This window comes from Struthio camelus, chromosome W (genome assembly GCF_040807025.1).
Source record: "Struthio camelus isolate bStrCam1 chromosome W, bStrCam1.hap1, whole genome shotgun sequence".
Taxonomy (NCBI): domain Eukaryota; kingdom Metazoa; phylum Chordata; class Aves; order Struthioniformes; family Struthionidae; genus Struthio; species Struthio camelus.
The window spans coordinates 45,431,718-45,452,366 of record NC_090981.1 but is presented as its reverse complement, the minus strand read 5'-3'; the positions used below and the strand labels follow the sequence as shown (position 1 = coordinate 45,452,366).

At 40.4% G+C, this 20,649-nt stretch overlaps 1 protein-coding gene across 1 annotated transcript in view; it reads left to right on the top strand.

Moving 5' to 3' along the window:
• LOC104146892 (microtubule-associated serine/threonine-protein kinase 4) overlaps positions 1-20,649 on the top strand; it is a 397,004-nt gene that overhangs the window by 70,092 nt on the left and 306,263 nt on the right. Inside the window, exon 2 of the mRNA XM_068924761.1 lies at positions 3,060-3,155. Coding sequence (XP_068780862.1) covers positions 3,138-3,155 — 18 coding nt within the window. The 5' untranslated portion in view covers positions 3,060-3,137. The remainder of the gene's footprint in view (positions 1-3,059; positions 3,156-20,649) is intronic.

Sequence of the window (20,649 nt, the reverse complement as noted above, 5' to 3'; positions counted from 1 at the left end):
ACCCCAAAACGTGAGGAGTCCTTGTGGGCCTGGTCCTGATGCTCTCGCGTATTTTCCACCTCTGGTGAAGGTGGGAGGATGCTAGAAGTATGCTCTGGGTTTCACGTCACGCAAGGCAAAGCCCACTTCTGTCATCTCTGAGAGTAAAAAGTGATTCTCAGTCACTTCCAGACTCTTAGTTTCAATACCTCTCATTGCAATTGCTTTACAACTCAGAACTGACCATCTAAATGAACATCCAATAGTTGTAAAGAAATCTATCAGTTTTCTCTAACTGACGGAAAGTTATTAGCCAGCTTTCTTGGCTGAGTGGAAATCTCTGAATTCAGCAGAACTTGGTCTACAATGAGATTATGTGAGTTTATGTGTTGAGGCGTATGCATAGACACTTCAGTACCTGCAGCTGTGTATGCAGATATACCACATCAGTATAAAAAGTGGGTTGTATCAAAAGCTCCTCGGGCAGACTAGAAAATTTTCCACTTGCGTATTTACTTTCAGTTAAATCAAGCTAAAATGATGTTTGTACATTTAGGTGACTTTTACCAGTAGTTTTGTTTGCAGTCTTGCCTGTCTTTCAGTCCCATCTTTAGCAGGGAACATAGTAGACAGACAGCTGAAATGAGAGGCAGCTTTTACATTTTTTGTTGTTTCCAGTCTGAGATCACAGCAACTTGGTCAGTCAGTTTTTTCAAATATTTATCGGTCAGCAACTTCACTAAGATGGAAAAGTAAATTAAGCCTCTAACTGCAGCTCTCCTATAGCCTCCCCCAAGTGAATTTTCTTATTTTTCTGAAAACAAATGCTGAAATTATTTATACTAGATATAATGCAGAGCACAGAAACATCTGGCTCCCAATGAAATAACAAAAACTTACCAGCATATGGTGCTGATTCATGTTCATGCCTCTGTAATTTCACCTGATTAAAATTCCTGAGAATTGGATTAATTAACCTGCCCTTTCTGCAATCCATTACACCTGGGTAAAGTGGATGTAAAATGCTATTATTCAGATCTGACATTGTTTTATCCCCGTTCTTCTATTGTCTAAAAGATTACGCACGGTGCAGGACCACGCTCAGTCCCTGGGTATGGGAGAAGAGCCATCAGAGGGGCAATTTCAGAACAACCAACACTACCGGGAGAAGAGAGCTTTTGTGCCTCTCTGGGCTCTTTAGGCAGAGGAAACCTTTAACGTCATCGTGCTAGTCTGTTTTTTGGAGAAGTAGCAGATGTGCATCCATATTCTATCTCCATCCATTACAAAATGTTAAATACATTTTGCGTTCGTAAAGGAGAAGCACGTACCTTCAACATGGTTTTTATTAAAAATTTAACGACAGCGCTGGAGTAAATTCGGGGTGGAAGTATCTGAACTGCTTCACAGCTGCATCCCAACGCCGCACGCGCTGCTTCTCAGCCGGCTCCTTCTGGTTGTTAGGAAATTAACGGGGGTGGGGGCGGAAAGCAGTTTCTGTGAAGTGAGGTACTTCATTTGGGCTATATCCTCAGGAAAAACCTTTAGGTGGCTTGTCACGACCTGGGGGTAGGGGCAGCGCTGGCAGAGGGCCGCGGCCTGCTGGGCTGCGCAGCGTTTGCCTGAGGAGGCTGGGCAGCGTTGGTTAGCGTTACAGAGAGCGGGGCAGGCGGAGCCGCTGGGGAGGGTCCGGCGGGGTTAGGCCGTGCCCTGTGGGAAAGGCCGTGCAAAACAAACGCTGTGGAGCGAAGGCGCGTCGGGGCCCGCGTTCGGGGTTCTTGAAACGCAGCGTACGTGCGTGTCTGCCGCCTGAGCTGCTTCGGCGCGGTCGCCTACCTGCCTCAGAGGGCAGGGAGCGCAAAGAAGAGGTCATGGTCTGTTTGGGAGATTTTTGTGTGTGAACTTTTATGTCTGCGTGGGATTTTTAAAATAGAGGAGGGTAGGTCTGGGTGTACAGAAATGCTTGGCTTTAGGAGAAGAAGTGAGAGGCGTCCAAACTGGTGGTTCAACAGCAACAAACATCTTTTTTTCCTAGCAGTGGGAACGCATAAGTGTGCGAACACTGAGCGAACAGTGTGAACTGGAGGAGATGTAGTGCTTTGAAATAAACAGCCAGGGAGGTTTCAGTATCAAATCCTTTCGCTTTTGGTTCAGTTCAAATAAGCACATGGTTGCCGCTCAGCCTGGCATTTCTGCTCGGTGGCTCGCTAGGAGTCCTTGGGCCTGGACTGGCACCAGCGCTTCTTGGTGTGGGAAGCATCAAAGGGACTCGGCTTCCCCAGCCCGCTGGTTTTGCTGCCATGCCGGAAGGCGCTGTGGCTGGTCCCTCTTGCGTGTGTCCTGCTGCTCCCGGCGTGGGGAGTCCCTCTAGTCTGTTGAGGCTCAAGAGTTCCCAAGCTTGAGGCGGAACGCAACCTCAAAGGAATGCAAAGGGGAGGGAAGAGAGGCCGTGTTTAAAGGAGCATAATTTTCCGTAATAACATTTGTCTATTCATGATCTCCGTCTGCTATCCCTGAGCATTCCTATCATCTCCAGGCCATAGCAAGGCTGAGCTCTGCTGTAGTCCTCTCTTGAGGCCTCTAACATGTTTTCATACCGTCTCTGGTGTGTCTGCATTCATGTTGCACTTTGGCAGGAACTTGCTGGGTATCTCGTCTGCCTTCGTGCCCCTCCATCCCAAGCCCTTCTAGCAAATATGTCTTGTCCAAGTCATTATGCAACATGCACAACATACGACTTTCCAGGGTGAGATATTAATATAAAAGGCTTACCTATCTTAAGTCAATCAGCGTGCAACACATTGAACTTGTTGGACAGCTGTGTCACTCCTTTCTTGCTGCTGGTGGGGTGCACAGAGTTTGACCAGGCCCAGGAAACCAGGCTTAGAGCTATCGGTGCAAACTGTACCAGGCTGAGTAGTCTACGTGATGGAGGGCCAAGCAGTTCTTCTGCCCCATTCTGGTTCCTCTTGACACCAGAGCTGCTACCAAGAGATAGGACTCCAAACATACAGCTTATTATATATATCATGGTAGTTCCACCTGACTGTGGTCACAGTCCTCCTCCTTCTGTCCTTCAGGGATCGTCAGGACTGGAGAAGAGAAATCAGCATCTCCTAGTGTGTCTTCACTGTCCTCAGCATGTGGAGCAACCAACAATGGGTTCCCATGCAAAGGTAAGTGTTGCTGTTCTGAAAGGTCAGTGGAGATCTGAGATCCCAGGACTTTCCATTTCCGTGTCCCAGTTCCACAGGAGGGACCAGGAAGCTCAGAGAGATGAAGCAGGGGAATCTTAGGTAACGGTAGTGAGTTGTCATCCCTGCCATGGTTGGCTATAGAGACATCATTTCTGCCTATTGCGACCAGATCTAGGGATCATACCACAAACTAATTTGGGAATGTTTCTAAAGTAGGCATGAGCCCACCTGCAGTCATATGTAGCTACTCCGAGTGACGCTGACAATGCAATATAGCCGATCGCAGTGCCAGATAGCCCACAATCTTCCTTGGGATTACAGACTTGATACATTGACATCTGTATTGTTTTGTCTCAAGAGTTCTTGTCTGGCTTTGCAAAAATAATTATAAAAGAAAAGCATTTAAAAAAAGGATATAGATCAGATTTAATGACCAGGATCCTTCCTAGCTGCACCAGTGACTTGGCTTAGGAAACTGGCAACTTAGTCCCGGCTGTTAGGGCTGACCTCCCTTAAATCAGCTTCAGAGTACCCGTCTCCTCTGTCTCTTTGTTAACAATGGCTCCCTTCAGGGCTGTTGAGATTTGCTCGCTCGCTCTCTTCTGTTCTCATTAAACCTTTCTTCCTGTTCTCACTTGGATTTATATCTCTAAGGCCTAAAACTTCTTTCCCTCCCCCCTTTTGATGGCTGGATTTAAAAAGTGCAGGTGTCTGTAAGCAGCTTTGATTTCTCTCTTCCTTTCCTCCCTCTTCCCCCAGCTTCTTTTTATGTGCACTTCCACTGCATTTTTCAGTCAATACTTCTTTTATTTTTCATGTTTGATAACAGTAAAATGTGACAAATCAGCTGTCAGGAGAAACGTTGGAGTACATAGACTTCATTGACCTCACCCTTTTTCAGTGGTGATCTTTGTATATGGACTAAAGAATCTCTATTAACAATATAAATGGTGAACTTGATCTCAGAAGTGCTTTTTCCAGGTTACTACTTCCTCTGTCACCCAGTTCTAGAAAACCTGGGTATCACAGCAGCTTTTTGCAGACTTCCCAGTTTCTTTTTTCTCTTGGTCAAGCACAGCAGCTTTCTCCCATTCCTGGGTCACAGATCATTTACAAGACAGTGAGGGGGCTGCGGTATTGTACTGCAAATGCATGAAATATAGGACGGCCTGGGTGAGGATAATGCGCTAAACCTGTTGTGCATCTCCTCCTCAATCTGAAAGAACTTGACAAGTTTGCTCTATAGATAATTGTGAAGACTGGGTTCCTATCAGAAGGTATAGGCTGTGTATTGTTTGGAATATGTAAGAGTCACATCTGTGTTGAGAGCATCGTCTGCTTTTGGTGATACAGCTGGAGCTGAGGCCCCATATATTCCTCTTCTTCCCTGCTGAGCCCCAGGGGCATCCTCAACGCTCTGTAAAACATGGAAGTTACAGCTCTTGTCACAAGGTTTATCATTTAAAGCGATATGCACAACTGCACTTAGTAAACTAGCCTTGCCTTTATTTAAAAAGTCTCTTGCTATGAGAATTGATCAACTATCTTGGGCTGTGTCAGGTTCTGATGAGTTTCTAACTAACATCAAATCTAGCAGTGCCTCCTGAGGGCTGCTAATGCTTTTTGAGTACTGAATTCTTTTTGCTTGGACTAGCTGGCCCTATAATACATATATCCAAACTTCCCTCTGGCTATTTAAGGAGGAGATCAATAGTTCTTAAAAATGCCTCAGCTTTTTTCTTCAAAATACACTTTTTAAAGAGTTACCATTGGCTGGAAAATATTCCCTTGCTCCTGGATACTGGCAGTCCAATGTTTCTTTTATCCGTTTTGGAACTATGTAAGTACATACTACTTCATGCTAACAGAAAAATAGAACCAAAAAATCCAAGCAAAAGAAACCCATTTTTTTTTTGCTTTAAAAAAATTTGATGATCAAGTTCCTAAGCATTAGACCACCTAATCTTATTACAAGCACTAACATGAACACCTCTCATTTGAATACAGAAGTACTGTGTTTTCGTTAGTAGTTTCCAGTTACTGGAACCTCAAAATACTGCTTATCAAAGCTTTTACATTAAAAAAGAAAAGCAAAATATGTTCTCAGTTATGAGTTAGGTGAATTAAAATAAAATCAATTTCAGGCCATCAATGTGCATAATCAACTTTCATCTAAAGGCTTATCAAATGAAACGTAGCCTGAATAAGCCTAGTAAGGCCAGGTGCTCTGTTGTGACATCCTCTAATAACTGAATTGCAGAAGATGCTTGAGATCCTGTTTTCAAGAGAAAAATTGCCTGGCCGAAAGGATAATTATTATGCTAAATATTACTTCTCTTCTTGCTTTCCGCAAACAAAGCTAGATAGCACAGTGATTTGATATGTGAAATGTTTCTGAATATGAGAAGAAAGAACTGAAACAGTGGTGATATGGAAGCTTCATGTTCAGTATGTAGTATGAAAGGACATGGAAAGACTGCAAATTGAAATACTCAGCTAAAGGCTATCTTCCACTTTACAAAAAGCCATAGTACGTTAGTCAGCTTTACAGAGAATCATAGCTGTTGTGATTTAAAGGTTACACAATATACCAGTATGTAATAAGGTTCAAAAGTCAAAATATAACTTCTTTTTTCTTCCCATTTTATTTTGAACTCTCTACATTTGCAATTTTCCTTCCCAGAACTTTCCAGCTGACCTTCTTTAAGGTTAAACATTCTCCAGTGCTTCTGTGTGGGCTAGGAGGAATCTTTTCTAAGGAGCTTAAAGAATTCTTTCCTTTCCAGCATTATTGCTATTTCATTAGGGATGAGCTTAGATGGAAGAAAACTATTTTGGAATTACTTGTGAAGATCCTTAAAAGCTCAGCCTGAAGAGAAGTTAACGATCACTTGTAAGTCAGGCATAGCTAGCAGTAGATGCTTAGTTCCTCTTTCCAGGCTGATGAAGCCTCACAGTGATTGTGGGTAGTTAGCAGGTTGTAGTGTGGTATTCTGAGCTCCTGCCCCAATACAGAGGATACTCTGTATTCAACTAAACTGCCTGGCTCTGACGTATAGCTGATGTAGGCATCACTGCGAGGGCATCTTCTCATCAAGATTTCTTCACAGCAATCAGGATATCCATGCTCAGGAAACAGAACAGGTCTGATCCCTGTAAACTTCATTAACTTTAGTCTTCTCTAGAGTCATACTGGCATTCAGCAATTAGATTCCATATGCCGCATACTTTATTTATTAGAGAAATATGTTAACATTTATATTAGTCATTGACGCTTAGCTGTAACTAAGCATGTCTGCAAAATATAACCCTTCTGCAATATGTTGTTAAGACTGCACATTCAGAAACAAGCCTTTCAATATGCTATAGGTAACCTTTACCTATAGTGCCTCATGCTCTTGAAAATAACAACTGGAACATAGATTAAATCCTTCCAAAACAACCCATACATCTTGCAATTGCTCATGAACCATTTATGATACTGACTTGGAGAGAAAACGGACACTAAATTCTAGAGGTCTAATTCTGGGTAAGCCTATTTCACTAGGAGAAAAAGCCCATATGGCTACTCCAGATTTTCCTGCCTTTCTACCACACTACTTTAAATACTGCTGACGAGATTCTGGCTGCTTGTGCTCAAATATGAGACAAGAGCACTGGGGACAGTCGGGCTCCTGATAGCTGCACTGTCACAAAACACTTCCAAGCAGAGAACACCTTCACGATAGCAAGCGGAGGAGCCTATTGATTTCAGGGACAAAAGAGCCTTCTGCTGGTCTCTGCCCTGTTACGCTTTCAGTCACTGCTACCAGTGAAATGTGTATTTGCACACTTTGCCCAGAGAGCTGGAGTATAAGAAGTACCCTGTTGTACAGCTGACCATCGGTCTGATTTCCATAGTTTCATTGGGGCTGAAGGTGCTAGACTCTGAGAGGTGAATGAAAAAGTTGGGTTCCATTTGCTAAAATAAAATCTACAAAGCTTTCAGCAAAATTGGGTTTGACTTCCATTATTTCATAAGCAGTAATGATTCTATCCCACCTTAATTTGCTGCAAGGTGTGTCATTTGTCTTGGATGATCTTCTTTGGCTAATGTTTCATTTAGGCAATATGCTTAATCAATGTTTGCTGATGTTTATGGTCTAATGCTTACTGACAGCAGGTGCAGAAATAGTAATCCCCATCTGCATAAAAATCTTGCTGAAATTCAGCAGCATGCTGTTTTGCTGTAATTTTCATAGACAGGTGATTTTTCATGGTACCTCCAGAAGGTTCCCCCAACTCCCTGCTGTTACCTCTATTTTCCTACCTGCTGCTATCACAAGTTATAGCTTTGTTTGTAGCCCTATGTGAGGTGCCATTACAAAGTATTTCCATTATTTGTTTTGTTTGATGGACTCTCCTTTGGATTCAGTTCAGGTACATGCTTAGATTCCACACTCCATTTCAGCAATTTGATAGTGGTTTGCATCATGACTTAGACTGTTCTGTCAAGTGACCTCCTTCAAAATGCTCTTGCTTTTTCACTGGGACAAGCAGATGTCATGACTATGGCTCTACAGCAAAGGTGGGGTCCTGCAACCTGGGGACCAGACACCTGTGACAATTTCATATGGATTCTGGCAGGATGTGGTGGCTGGTGTTAGCTTTTGGGGGGAGTTTTTTTATTTTTTCTTTACGATTGGGTAGCAGTATGTTAATGCAATGTGCTCTAGGCTACTGCTGACAACTTTTGTTGTAAAACTTGGACCAGTGTTTTGAAGATTGAGGACAACTGAAAATACAACAATTTGTTTCTAAAAATGGATGAGTTTATGTAGTTGCTTATTTTACTAGCGTTTAAGGGTCAGCGCTGCTCTCCTGTTTCTCTTAATATACCCTGAGGAGGTGGGATGGTTTCCTTGCCCTGCCTTGCCTTGCTTTTTTCTGAGAAAATAGAAGAGGATGTGATTTGTATTATCTAATTTAAAGTCACAAACTGCTAGAGCATGTCTTAATCTTTTCCCTAGATTATTTTGAAAAAGTTGTATTAGTGTTGCTCTTGGAGGTTTGCTGAAGATCAGAGCCACATTAGACAATAATATGCATAATCTTCCCTAAAAATTGTATAACCTAAAGAGAAAAGCAAATAAAGGGCACAAAGTCGTATCCACTGTTTTAAAGCATTGTTGGAATCAGGAGTAGAGCACTTGTGCCCTAGCCAAGTACTATCTACTGGACCATATTATCACCTAAAATTCCATTTCTTAAAATTAAACAATTCGATGCCCTTCAGGAAGGATCAGGAAAATGAAATATAAGGAAGATTCAAGAGAACAACTTAACAGGAAGGCCATACTTACAGATTTAGTAAACAAAGTAACATGATACTATACCAGATGAGATATGGGAAAAATAACTATAAAGAGCAGAAAAGCTACAAAATTTGTATGTTATAAAAAACCAAAATGGTACATTTCAAAATTAAATAGAATATGAGAAAGAACATTTACTGGTTAGGGGATTTCTTTTTGTTTGGTTCATTGAAGAACTGCTTTTTCAATTGTAAAACTGTTTAATTACATATACAGTTTTGAAAATCTTGAGCTTTTTTATCTGATTTTCAGGTAGAAGAGCTAGGAAAAATTAGATAAGCTGAGCTACTGGTTCAAAGACATAAAATGAAAATCAGAAAATAATTAAACCAAGCCACGTGAGAATAATCTCAAAGCAAGCTGAAGCTAAGCCAATAGAAACTCAAGCTCAGCAGTGCCTATACAACAAAGGCAAATTGCAATACAGTGGGGAAAAGCTTTGGGAAGAAATCCATTAGAATATTATCTATTGCGGTATGCCAGAGAAAAAGGAGACTCTGTTCTACTAGGTTTGTCAGAAAAGCTTTTGGGTAAAATCAGCAACTAGCCAAAGCAAATGTCTTAATATCATTATTCTGCCACTATTTCAAGATAGTGGCAACTGGGAATATTTCCACAAGAAATGTGGGATTGAATCCCAGCGATAACTGGGGCTTCACTTATAACCTAACAGCGTATCTTTTATTGGCAGATGGAAGGTTAAACCTGCCAAAAACTTTGCTATAATCCACTAGGTCTTTTCAAGAGTCCAGTTAAAGGCAAGGAAAGGAAAGGCTATATTACCGAGCAAACTGGAGAGAAGACCTTGAATAGCCGGTATTCTTTAAATGTTGCCTTAGCTGTCCTAGTTGCCGTAGATCACTCATGCAGTACTAGACAGAGATCCTGGGAAATGAAAGGAAGTGTAAATATAGAACATGTTCTGTTCTTTTGCACAAGCAGGCAGAAAAGCAAGAAAGCAGAGGGCAATGCCACGGAGAGTGAAAACCATCACTAAGCTGGCCAAAATTAAGAAGGGATGTAGCTCTAGAAATAAATATTGTGAAAGATATTGGGAGAAACAGATTGACGAAACAAAACTACCCTTGGTAGCTGATCAGTCTGTTGATTATCCCCCAAAACGTGGAGGACTTTCTGACAGGAAAACCAACAAGACAATTTGTTATACTGCAGACAGCTTTCATATTCGGTCATAGCCTTAGAGCTGAACACTGGGACATGTCTCGAAGAATATTAATTTGAAAGTTCTCCTCAAGAGTTTCATTTTTCTCATTTAACTTGAAAGGGAATTAAGTATTTTCTCTCGTATGTTCTTATTCTATTCTAAACATGAGGGTTGTAAAAGCTTACTAATTATATGACGCAGGTCAGAATTTCCTGCCTCCAGTTGCTACTGTTCACGTAATTGTATGCACAAAACTCTGCAAAAAGTAAAATCAGAAATAAGAGGCATGCACTATAGTTCTCTCCTTCAGTTCATTTCTAATAAGTTTTAAGTATAACAAACATGCGCAATTGAAAACATTATCTACATCTGTTTTGTCTAAAACTCTAGCCTAAATATTTTTTAAGTGGCGTTTCTTTCAGCATCTCCTATTATTGCCCTTTAAGTTTCTCCTTTAATCTTTATTGTCAATATTGTTGATGTCAAAAGTTTACTTAATCCCATTCTGGTTATTCTACAATCGTTACTGTTGTGCTTGTGACATAATAGATTTTTCCACAACAATCAACTGTTGACGTCATAAAGCAAAAATGTTATGATTTCAAACGAAGCATAAGGTATAGGAACATGAAAACACAGTATCCCTAAATAATGAAAGTTAGGAAGACTATTAAAAATATTTGTTTAGTTCTTGTATTTTTATTGTTTTTCTAATCCATTTGCAGAAAATTAACTGCCAATACTGGAGGCATATTATTTACACAGTAATTTGGGGGAAAATGTTGCACAGCATTGGGAAGAAAATATAAGGAAGAGTTTCTGTTAAGCTGTTTGTAAGTAGAAGCACAAAATGTGCCGGTATTTGTTTTGTTTTTAGATTCTTGTTAAGCAACAAGGCAATACTTTTGCGAGAAGACACCCACTGAAAAGCTCAAAAGAGCAGGCCTGAATACAATGGCATGTGAGAACCTATGCTATCTCTAGCAAAACTCTTGTAAGCTGTCAGTTTTGAGGGCTCATGTTTGCAAAGCTGTCCCTCAGAGTGTGAGCTGTGAAAGGGTGCCCTTCATCATGGCAGCCTGCCCCTTGGCCTTTCTGTGCAGTTTCTCCTGATCTGGATTGCCCCGGGTTACAGAACCCTGTGGATCAGCTACACGCGCTGCAGCGGGTCCAGCTCGTCTGGGTATGGGCATTTCTTCCTTTTAGGATCTCCCGCTCACAGAGGACCCACAAACAGCTTTCTGTGTTCAAAATATGACTAATGACTGACAATTCTAATAAGAAAACAGAGGCTAACAGAAAATAGGCTTGCTTCAGTTACTTTAATCATTTTTCCTTTTATTCTTAGTCAATAGTGATCTTACTCTAGTTAACTGAAGTCTGTATGTTTTGTATTTTATTTGTCTTCCATGCCTGCTCAGTTGACTTTTAGGCACCACCCGTTAAAGGTGTGCTGAAATCTTGTTCTGCTGTGGTTCCTCAGCCTTGATTAAACCAGTGTGGGTAGTTCAGCAGAATCAATGTATGTGATGCCAAAGTCAATGATCCTGAGTATTTGCTGATAACCTGATACTTCTGTCATCGTGCTGCTTATGTTTCTTGACAGACCTGCAACTGAGTTAATTCTGTATGCACACAGTAGGCAGCTTTACAATAATAAAATGGAACACATAATGTTTAATTATTACAAATCAGCCCTATCTCTCTCTTCTGTGGTTTTACGTGTCATTTTCTGTAACTTTCCCAAGAGACATCGTCAGGATACGGTTTATTTTGCTGCTCATGCTTAATTGCTTCCTAGACAAAGTGATGAAAATGAGGAGCTTGAATCAACTTTAAAAAGCTGCTGCTTTCTTAGTGGGCTCCACCAGTTTGCTTGTGTGAATTGAGCAGTGAGGGGGGAAGAGGGAGCAGAGCAAATTGTGCGTTTGGGAATTCCTCCTTTTACTAATCACAGTCTGATACTGGAACTGCCTGAAGCAGGAGAGTGGTAGGCAGCAGTTTTCAAGAAGGCATCACCTCTGACTTTCGCAATTCCTCTTTGACCTCCAATTATTTTTAATATGTGTCTCTAGTTACCATTGCTCAGCATCTACCAGCTTTTTCAGGACTTATTTAGAAGTTCCTCACCCACAAAGAGCTAATGACTGCTGTCAGTCTAACCTCTTTGAGTGGTACAAATTACATTTGTAGAGGGAAGATGTGCATGACTGGTGTTCTGATTGTGATTATTTACACATAGAAAGTCAATTCATCTTATACCTGAGATTTATGTGTAAATAATTCAATAAAACCTTGTCTACAGAAGGATCTTGATGAAAACTAGATGCTGCTCGTGAGCTGAGTAAGACAACCAACATACATTATCTTCCTCTTGGCTAGAAAACGAATCACTGAATGAATAGTATGCTTAGGCTTCCTGTCTCTGGAAAGACCTAGTGTTTCCTTGTTCAGGTTTCTGGCATCTATTCTTTCCTAGTCTGAAACTATTTAACTGTTACCAGAAAACCACTGATATCAGGTAACAGTGATCTAGTGTTAATCACAAATAATGCTGAAGCATCCAGAAAAGGTTTTATCCCCTTTGTGTCAGACGTGGTAGATAAGCACAGCATGTGTATCAATAGCATTTTAAGTGCAAGGCTGAGCCTCTGCTTAAATCTAATCTCACTTTGTTTCCAAAGGGCTGCAAGTCCTGCTGAGGTGGCAGTCAAAGATCAGGGAGAAAATTTAGACCCTCAGTATTCCTTAGCACGCACCAGAGAGCTAACCCACTTGCAAGTGCCATCAGGGCTCCTACCTGTCCTTGTCCAAACACCTCAAGCTTTCCTGCCATAAGGGCAGAGGGATTTGTTGGTGGCCTGATCTCAGGGTGCCTTTATAGAAGATGGGTGCTGGTAGCCAAGCTGGAGGCATCCTTTGGCAGCAATATACATGCACGCGGTGCTGAGCTGGCAAAGTCTCCAGCCCAAGTCAGCTTCCTCAAGGCACTGTATAGATATAACTTGCTCCAGAGAGCTTTTAGTCAAACTATTTGATAACAGACACAAGACAGACCAGGCAGGAGGTGCTGAGATAACTTCTGTGTGTGCAACATGGGGCCACCGATCTTTTTTTAGTATGTTGGAAATATGACAGAGGTGAATTTTAATGCCAATATTAAACAAATTGATGATCTCAGTTTAGTCCCTTCTGGCAAAAGCTGTCAATCATAACCAGCACTTTTGTTTGTAATTCCAGCAATAAAATGGAGAACTAAAAGGAAATGACACTTTGGGGATTAGAGTTAAATAACACTGGCTGGTCAGCTTGCATTTATGCTATATATCCTGTGGATAGTGCCTGTGTACTTCTTTGGATAGAGGCAATCCAATGCATTTAGCAAACATTAATGTAGCATTTGAACTATACTGTCAATGAATAAGGAGCATGTATTTATCCTGGACTAGGGCCAAAGACAGAAGGATTTGAAAGGTAGGTGCTATAGTGCCCTATATGTTTGTGCTACTAACCTCTTTACTATACCACACCAAATTCACAAGAAGAGGATAGAAAGTACTGGACAGTCTGCTAGTGAAATAAAAATACACATCTGAAATACTGTGCACTGAAGTACGATCTGTTTTGCACCAATTCTTCTGATCTGTGCTCTGCTGATTTAGATGTGTTGCTTCCCCATACGTTGCCTAGTAAGGTGAGGCCCTTCCCGTAAACACCTCCAGGAGGCAAAGAGAAGTCAGTGAAGCTCACCAGTAACTAGGTCACACCCAGGTACATTTTCACCTGGTGCCTTTTCCAGAGCTCAAGGCAGCAAGCAGGAAACCATTTACTTGAGATCTACAGCCCAAAGGCTCCTTTAAGAATGGGACAGAGAAATAGGGTTCACTTTTCTCTTTTTAACTCGTTTTTCCCTGAAGCATATCAGACCCCTCTGTTCTGTCACTCAGGAGAACCCCCTTCTCTTGAAAGCCTGCCGTTGTGCAGTACAGATAATGCCTAGGGCACTTCTCTGAGGAGGAGGATCCTCATATTCTAACTCTTGATCTGTGTCTATGTTATATCTGAAGAGAGTTTAATGTAAAATGGCTGTTAGAGTGACCAAAAGCTGAGTCTTCCTTCTCTCAGTGGAGTGCTCTAAATACCTGGCTTTGGAACTGGACTCCTCCTTTCTCTTCTTCTCTCTCCTCATGAGTCTTGAACTCCTTACTGGATAACAGCACAGCTTCAGCAGTGGAGGTGAGGCATGCCCCACTGACAGCAGAGAGGAGACACGCTTGGGAAGTGTATGTTTGACTCCTGTTTGATTGAGGCAGTAATCTTAGTTTCTTGATTCCTGAGTAGCTTTAGCCTCCAAGCTGTTTATCAGAAGAATCAAGGGGAGAGGAGGAGATGTACTGTTGCGACATTTTAAAAGGAAGCTACAAAGACAGCATGTTATGGGAACCTGAGCGCGTTATAAAAGCCAAGAAAACATCTACCAGATTTGGCTCTTCAGCAGACATAGGCTAGTTTCTAAATTCCAGTCAGGCTCAGGTGAGAGAAGTAGAAGAAACAGGACTACATCAAAAAGCAAGCTGCAAACCCCTTGTTCACCTTAGTTCATTATGCACTGCCCTACTCACCTCAGGGCCTAACCCTCCATTCTGGAAAACATGCTTAAAACTTGCTGTGCAAAATCTGCCTCTTACTCAAATAGCAAATTCATGAAAAAAATGTGCTTCATTGTCAATACTTGCTGAGTGCTACTTTGTCTTGCAGAAAACCAGGATTGTTCTTGCACACCATGGAACGTGGATAATTTGTAAGCATAAACTAAAGCTACTACCCACTGCACATCTAATTCAGCTTGCCATGTCTAAAGCAAGGAAGCTGAATAATTACTGATGTATGTCACACTTAAGAATTCAAAAAGGCAGTACTGGAACTGTATATCACAGTGTTTTACCCCCAACATGGTTTAGTTTCTTTTCTACTAAAAACTGTATATTGTACGAGCATTACTAGTGTTACATGATTCGATAGGGAAATATAAGTGCACATTTCAAGATAAAGAGCACCACAATGCTTCTGGCACAATTTCTGATTATGAAAATATGCATATACTATAGATGTGCATCCTGTGGCTGATACTTCACTTTCCACAATGAAGACGTTATTTCACCTAGCTGGGATTTGCCTTGGGAAGAAATGAAGCACTGCATGGAGAAGTAATGTAATTGGGAAAGACTTGGCCATATCCATCTCCCCATCTCAGGCAGTTAGATTATAAAAGTGCTCGCTCTCCTCTGCAGTTGTGTATGGTCTCACACAGAGTGAAATTCAGCACTTTTTAGCGATGGCGTTGAATCAACTTCGTGCAGTTATGCTTTGGTGTAAGCGTCAAATTATATGAGAAGCCAAAAAGTTCCACATTTGTCCTCGTTCTTTAGGGTTAATTATGAACAATTAGTAATGCCCTGGAAGTTAATAAGTATTCTAGTAATTGTGCTTTCTGGAAAGTTAATTCTTTTTATTCTTCTTTTTGAAGAGACGGAATAACTTAATATTTTCTTTGTTTGACATTTTTGACAGTTCAAATGCTCCTTATGGAAGAAGAGAGCTCCCTTCCCTGCAGTAGGTACACCAAGTACCATGTTTCTACTGAGCCTGCTGTGAATCAAATTAAACTCTGTGTGCTGCATAGTCTGAACTAGTAACCTTAATCTTCAAGTGGTCCTTCAGTTCTTTTTGGCACTGAGGTTATAAAAGCGCAGGACTACAAGTGTTTTGCCCCTTTGCATGATGACAAATGTTAACCCCAGGACAGTCTATGCCATGAAATGGCTGGATATTCATTTTCCTTCTAAGAAAAGCATGTGGGCTTATTGCAGCAAACTTTGAAATATACTATTGAATAAAGCCACTCTGCCCTCTTCCCAGTTGTTACGCTTTCACACTAGCGCTGTCAAAACACACAAATGACTTATTAGAGCTAAAAATGACTCTCATAAATAAAAAGTGAACTAGAAAGACATGCGCACTTCAGTAACCTGATCCAAAGACCTTGACTAGCATCCGGCACATAAAGAATAGCTCAAAATCTTTTGGTGTTTCACTTGTCTCAGCTCTGTTGTCTGCCCTTTACACCGCTGGTAGGTGTCTTGCATTATACAGGATACCACATCACAGTATGATAAAAGCAGCATTTATACCAGTCATGCTGGTGAAAGGAATAATAGCAGTAGCAATAACTCAAAGGAGCCATGAAATTGTGGTAAAAAGTATACTCGTTCAGCTTCAAATAGAAAGATTTGTGGACAAGGATTTCTCCATAAAGCAGCCTACTCCTCTTCCCATCTATACAGTGTCTTTTATGCATGGCACTTATTTCTAAATGTTTTTAAACCAAAGTCAGTCCTGTTCATACACCACAAAGATCTGCAAATGCAGTGTTGGTCAAAACAAGTTTACTGGTTACATCTGCTCTTGTTGAAGAAAAACAGCATAAATTTGTATGAACCTCAATGGAAAAAGGGCCATTTCTAAAATAACAATGCTGAGCAGAGTCACGTTTGTGCTTGGATGTAAATAAGTTTGAGTCAGAAGCCTTTGCCTGGAAAACTTATTACTGAAAGAAAAAACAGAAACTGGCAAGATTTGTGAGATGATTTCTGGGTTTCTGTGGATGCAATTGTAGGACATGTTTGGAAGAGACAGACAATTCAGCACTATAGGTTTCTCAAAATATGAATGGCAACAGGCAGAAGGCAGCCATATATTTTTTTTTTCTCACCCATGCTTGCTGCACGCACGCTAGAGGAACAGTGCTGCCCCTGTTTTGCAGAGGAATGCTTTCTGATCTGCCTGCCCTAGAGAAAGCGCACTTGTGGAAAGAACCAAATGTTGCTGAAAAATAAGTAAATTTCTTTCTTTCGATTCAGTGCTGTTCATTTTAGCTAGGTCGAATGTGCAACTGCCTTTCACTTGAGGAGCAGTCTGCCGTAAATACCAGGTGGCAAGGCTCTTGTGCTAAGAGAAAAATCTCAGTTTAAAACTGAGATGTTGCTATGCAATTTTCAGTATGAAACAACATGACAACTGTGAGCCTTCACTCTTTGTTTTCTCTTAAGTCCTAGTAGTGTTAAAGTTAGTAGTGTTAAAAATACTGCTTTGATACCACTGTAACTCCCAGCCTTTAGCTGAGGGTTCCTTGGGGCGTTAAGTTATGATCTGAAGTGTTATGCACTGTCTGGTACCAGCTGAATCAGTTTACTTCTGGCTGGCAGAGATCTGCCTCTAGGGTGCCCTGAGGTTGTGAAGCACTAGCAGGAATTGCTCATATTTTGTAAACTAGCCGGCTGAAATGCAAAGCCGGAGAGCTGCTTAGGCCAGATGCTGTGATGTTTGGCTTTCATACTTTAGTTTTGGTTCTCAGCCCTTCCACGACCCAAGGAGACATAGACAGAGAGACGTCCAGTGCTTCTCTTCAGGGAATGCCCAAAGTTAACTCTGGGGTTTGCTATATTTTTGCCTGACTTTGATTATCCACAGGGAATGATAGATAAAAGTAGATGTTGCCAGGAAGTAAGTGTCCTGATATCTATTTGAACAATTAGAAAAAAAACTTGATGATTCAAACACCTGAGTCCTGGAAAATACGCAGGTTCATAGCCGTGCTACTTTCCAGTGGGTCATGTGTCTCCTGATTGTCTGCATGGAGTTGTGTGTGGCCCGGTAGTAAAAAAGAAAAAAAACAGCAACCAGCAATGGTCTACATATGTGGGAGTTTCAGAAGAGTCTTCTATTCTCAATTTTTCTTTTTCCCTTTTCCCTCCTTGTTCTGTCTTTTTTACTTTTTTGGACTCCTGTGTTATGTCTGTAATTAATTTCTTGGTACAAATACAAAAACTGATGATTTTTAAGCATCCTGAGTGGATGGATGTATCAACATTTCTTATGCAATTGTGTATGCATATATAAGATTTCTGACACTCATTTGGCTTTCTACTATAGAAACTATGCCAAAATATACTATTTTATATAAATATAAATTTATGTATATACACACACATCAGTAAAGCAGACATGAAAAAAACACTCTGATTTTGACCTGCTCTGTCTTGGACCACTCTATGTATCGCTGCAAGTTTGTACCAAAATTAACTGAAGAGATTTAGCTTCCATAGATACAACATAGCACTTCTCCTCCTCTTCATGAGGAGAGCCAGATCTAGTCCTTATGGGTTTTTCTGGGAGAAGAGAAATGACTGATTCTCTCACCTTCTGCTTTGCAACATTGAGGTGTGCACAGGACCAAGCAAAAAATAAATGAATATAAATAAATAAAGTTTATAAACTTTATAAAGCTTTATGACATATATGCATACATTTATGCCATTGTGCATATCATAGGCAACATATTTATAATGATAATTTTTATATATTTAAATAACTTAATGTGGCGGGAAAGTTGAACTGTTCACTCTTTTCAATGACCACGCTAGCCTCTCTTCTACCTGTCTCACATATTGCATAGTGATTTGGGTGATGATAGACCAGTGGAGGCTCTCAGGTGTAGTTGTGACATTAAGGCTAAGTCTAATCTGTGGGAGCCGGTAGCAGTTCCTAGTTCTCAGGTCCAGGTATGCAACCTGGCTGTGTCCCAGCCGTATGTTTGGGTGAGATCACTGTGTACACCCTTGTTTTTTCACACCTCAGAAACCTGATGTGGTTTCTGCTGGAAGGAGTCCTGGGTATCTGGTCCAAAAAGAAGTTTCAGTGCCGTCATCTAAGTTCCCTGTCTGAATGGTTGGAGAGTTGAGACCCTGGAGCCTGGCACTCAGCTTAGATGTACCTATTTGGAAATGCAAAGAATAAACCCCATTCTCCTCTGAGGCACTGGCACCTCATAGCCAGCTGAAGAAAGGTGTGCTTTTCCCCATATGGTTGACTGTCTTCCACCCCTCTCCTAGACTTGTGCACTTTGACCTTTCATATTTAAATTTATTTCTATATAAAAACCTCTTTAGTCAACTGGGTTCTGTGGCAGTAGTAAGTCATAACATGATTTGTGTTTTAAAGGCTGTACTGTTCCTTCCAGTGATATGACATTGGGCACTTAAAAAATCACTGGTCCAACATATACATTTCAAAGTATTCAGAACTGAATTTTGTCCAAAAACATATGTTATTATTATTATTTAGATGCACATACTGTCTATGAAATATAAAAAAGACAAACTACAAGTTTAGTGCATGTTCAGATTTCTTGATATTTATGGTTTTTAAATATTGGCTCATTTGCATAACCAAAATGGTTGGCACATCAAAATTTAACAACTATTTCAAGTTAGGCAAATGATAACTACATATACCTTAATGTACTTACCCAACTAAAAATCTGGATAAATACTCTAATTGTTAAAAGAAGACTTATAACGCAAAAAATTACTGCACCACCAAATTACTGCACCAAAAGGAACTATTTTGTAAATAGCAACATTGATTATGCAATGACAATATATTTATTTTTTATAGAAATGTTTAAATACTGCTATTAGTCTTCAGTAGTTTGTATTACTAGGAACTCCAAAGTCGATCACAACAGAAATACCCACGTCTGTATCTCCCTTCCTTGGGTGCCCACTGAGACTGGTCACAGGAGATCGAGGTGGGGTTTCACCGCTGGCCGGGCTGGATTCCTGCTGCATTTGTCCCAAGGTGGAAACCCCCACCTCCACTGATACCCAGCCTGTGGTCCCCAACCGACTTTCTCACCTCAGTTTTCTACATGTTAGAAAAGTTAAAGGATTATTTTACTTTACTTTTCTTATGCCAAGTTTGTATGCATTTAATGAATTCTGCTTTAGTTATACAGCACTATAGGGTGTTTGCATTAACCATGCTACATAAAATATTATGGTGGATTAATAGCAGAATAATTTCCCTGTGGAAAATAATTATGGTTCTGACCCTCCTGGATTCAGAATAAAATGCTGCAGGATAAGAGAACTTATTATTGTTAACTCCCTAAAACCTACCAGACCAGTGGAACTGAAAAATATCTTATGTAGTTTGGGTAAATTTTTCATTCAGCAAATTATCATGACACAGAGTTGAGAGATACATAGATATTATCCTTTCCAAGTCATCTTTAGCTTTTATGTCATTGAAGATATCATTTTTTTTGGACTAGATCAAACATTTGTTTGATTTGTCTCAAATCTCATTGTAGAAGTCATTGCTAAATCCATCAGGACCTGGAGCTGTGTTAGCATGATTTAAAATCCCTATAAAGTTCCCCTATATTTGCTGGCAGTTCTAATTATCACATTAAATGCATGGCAATGACAGACAAAATGTAACTTATCAAAATTATAATGAATGATTTTGAAAACTTGCAAACATTCTTTTTGAAAGCAGAAGAGCGCGGCTATTAAAAGAGCCTTTAAATTGCTTTTTAATATATAGCTAAGAAGTCATTGAACCTATTTTCATTTGACTGTTGATTGCGTTATTGGAAATAATTGCTTGTTTTCATTTTAAAGGTCTGGCTAAGACAGTTTACTCACCTTAGTGTCTCATGAGTTTGCTTCAGTATATATTACTGTATATCTACAATGATGAAAGGACATTAAAACAGGTAAATCAGCTATTGGATTTGGAATAGGTCAGAATCAAAGTTTCTTGGCTAATTGTAAAAAAGTCATATGCATATGCATCATGGTAGTATTAAAAAGCAGACTCATATTACAAGTTACAATGTCCAGGGCTTGCTGATTGGGCAGCTTTTTTATAGTTCTTTATATCCCCTTGCCTCATGGTTGACCTCAGACCTGACATACCTCATAAAACCCAATCCTTACAACGAATATAGAATTATTAATTTTTGCCTGGGGTTTTCTGTGGCTTTCATTGCTGTAATACAAAAGATTCATAAATGAATTAATTTCTTATTGCAACTGTTCTGTGAGTG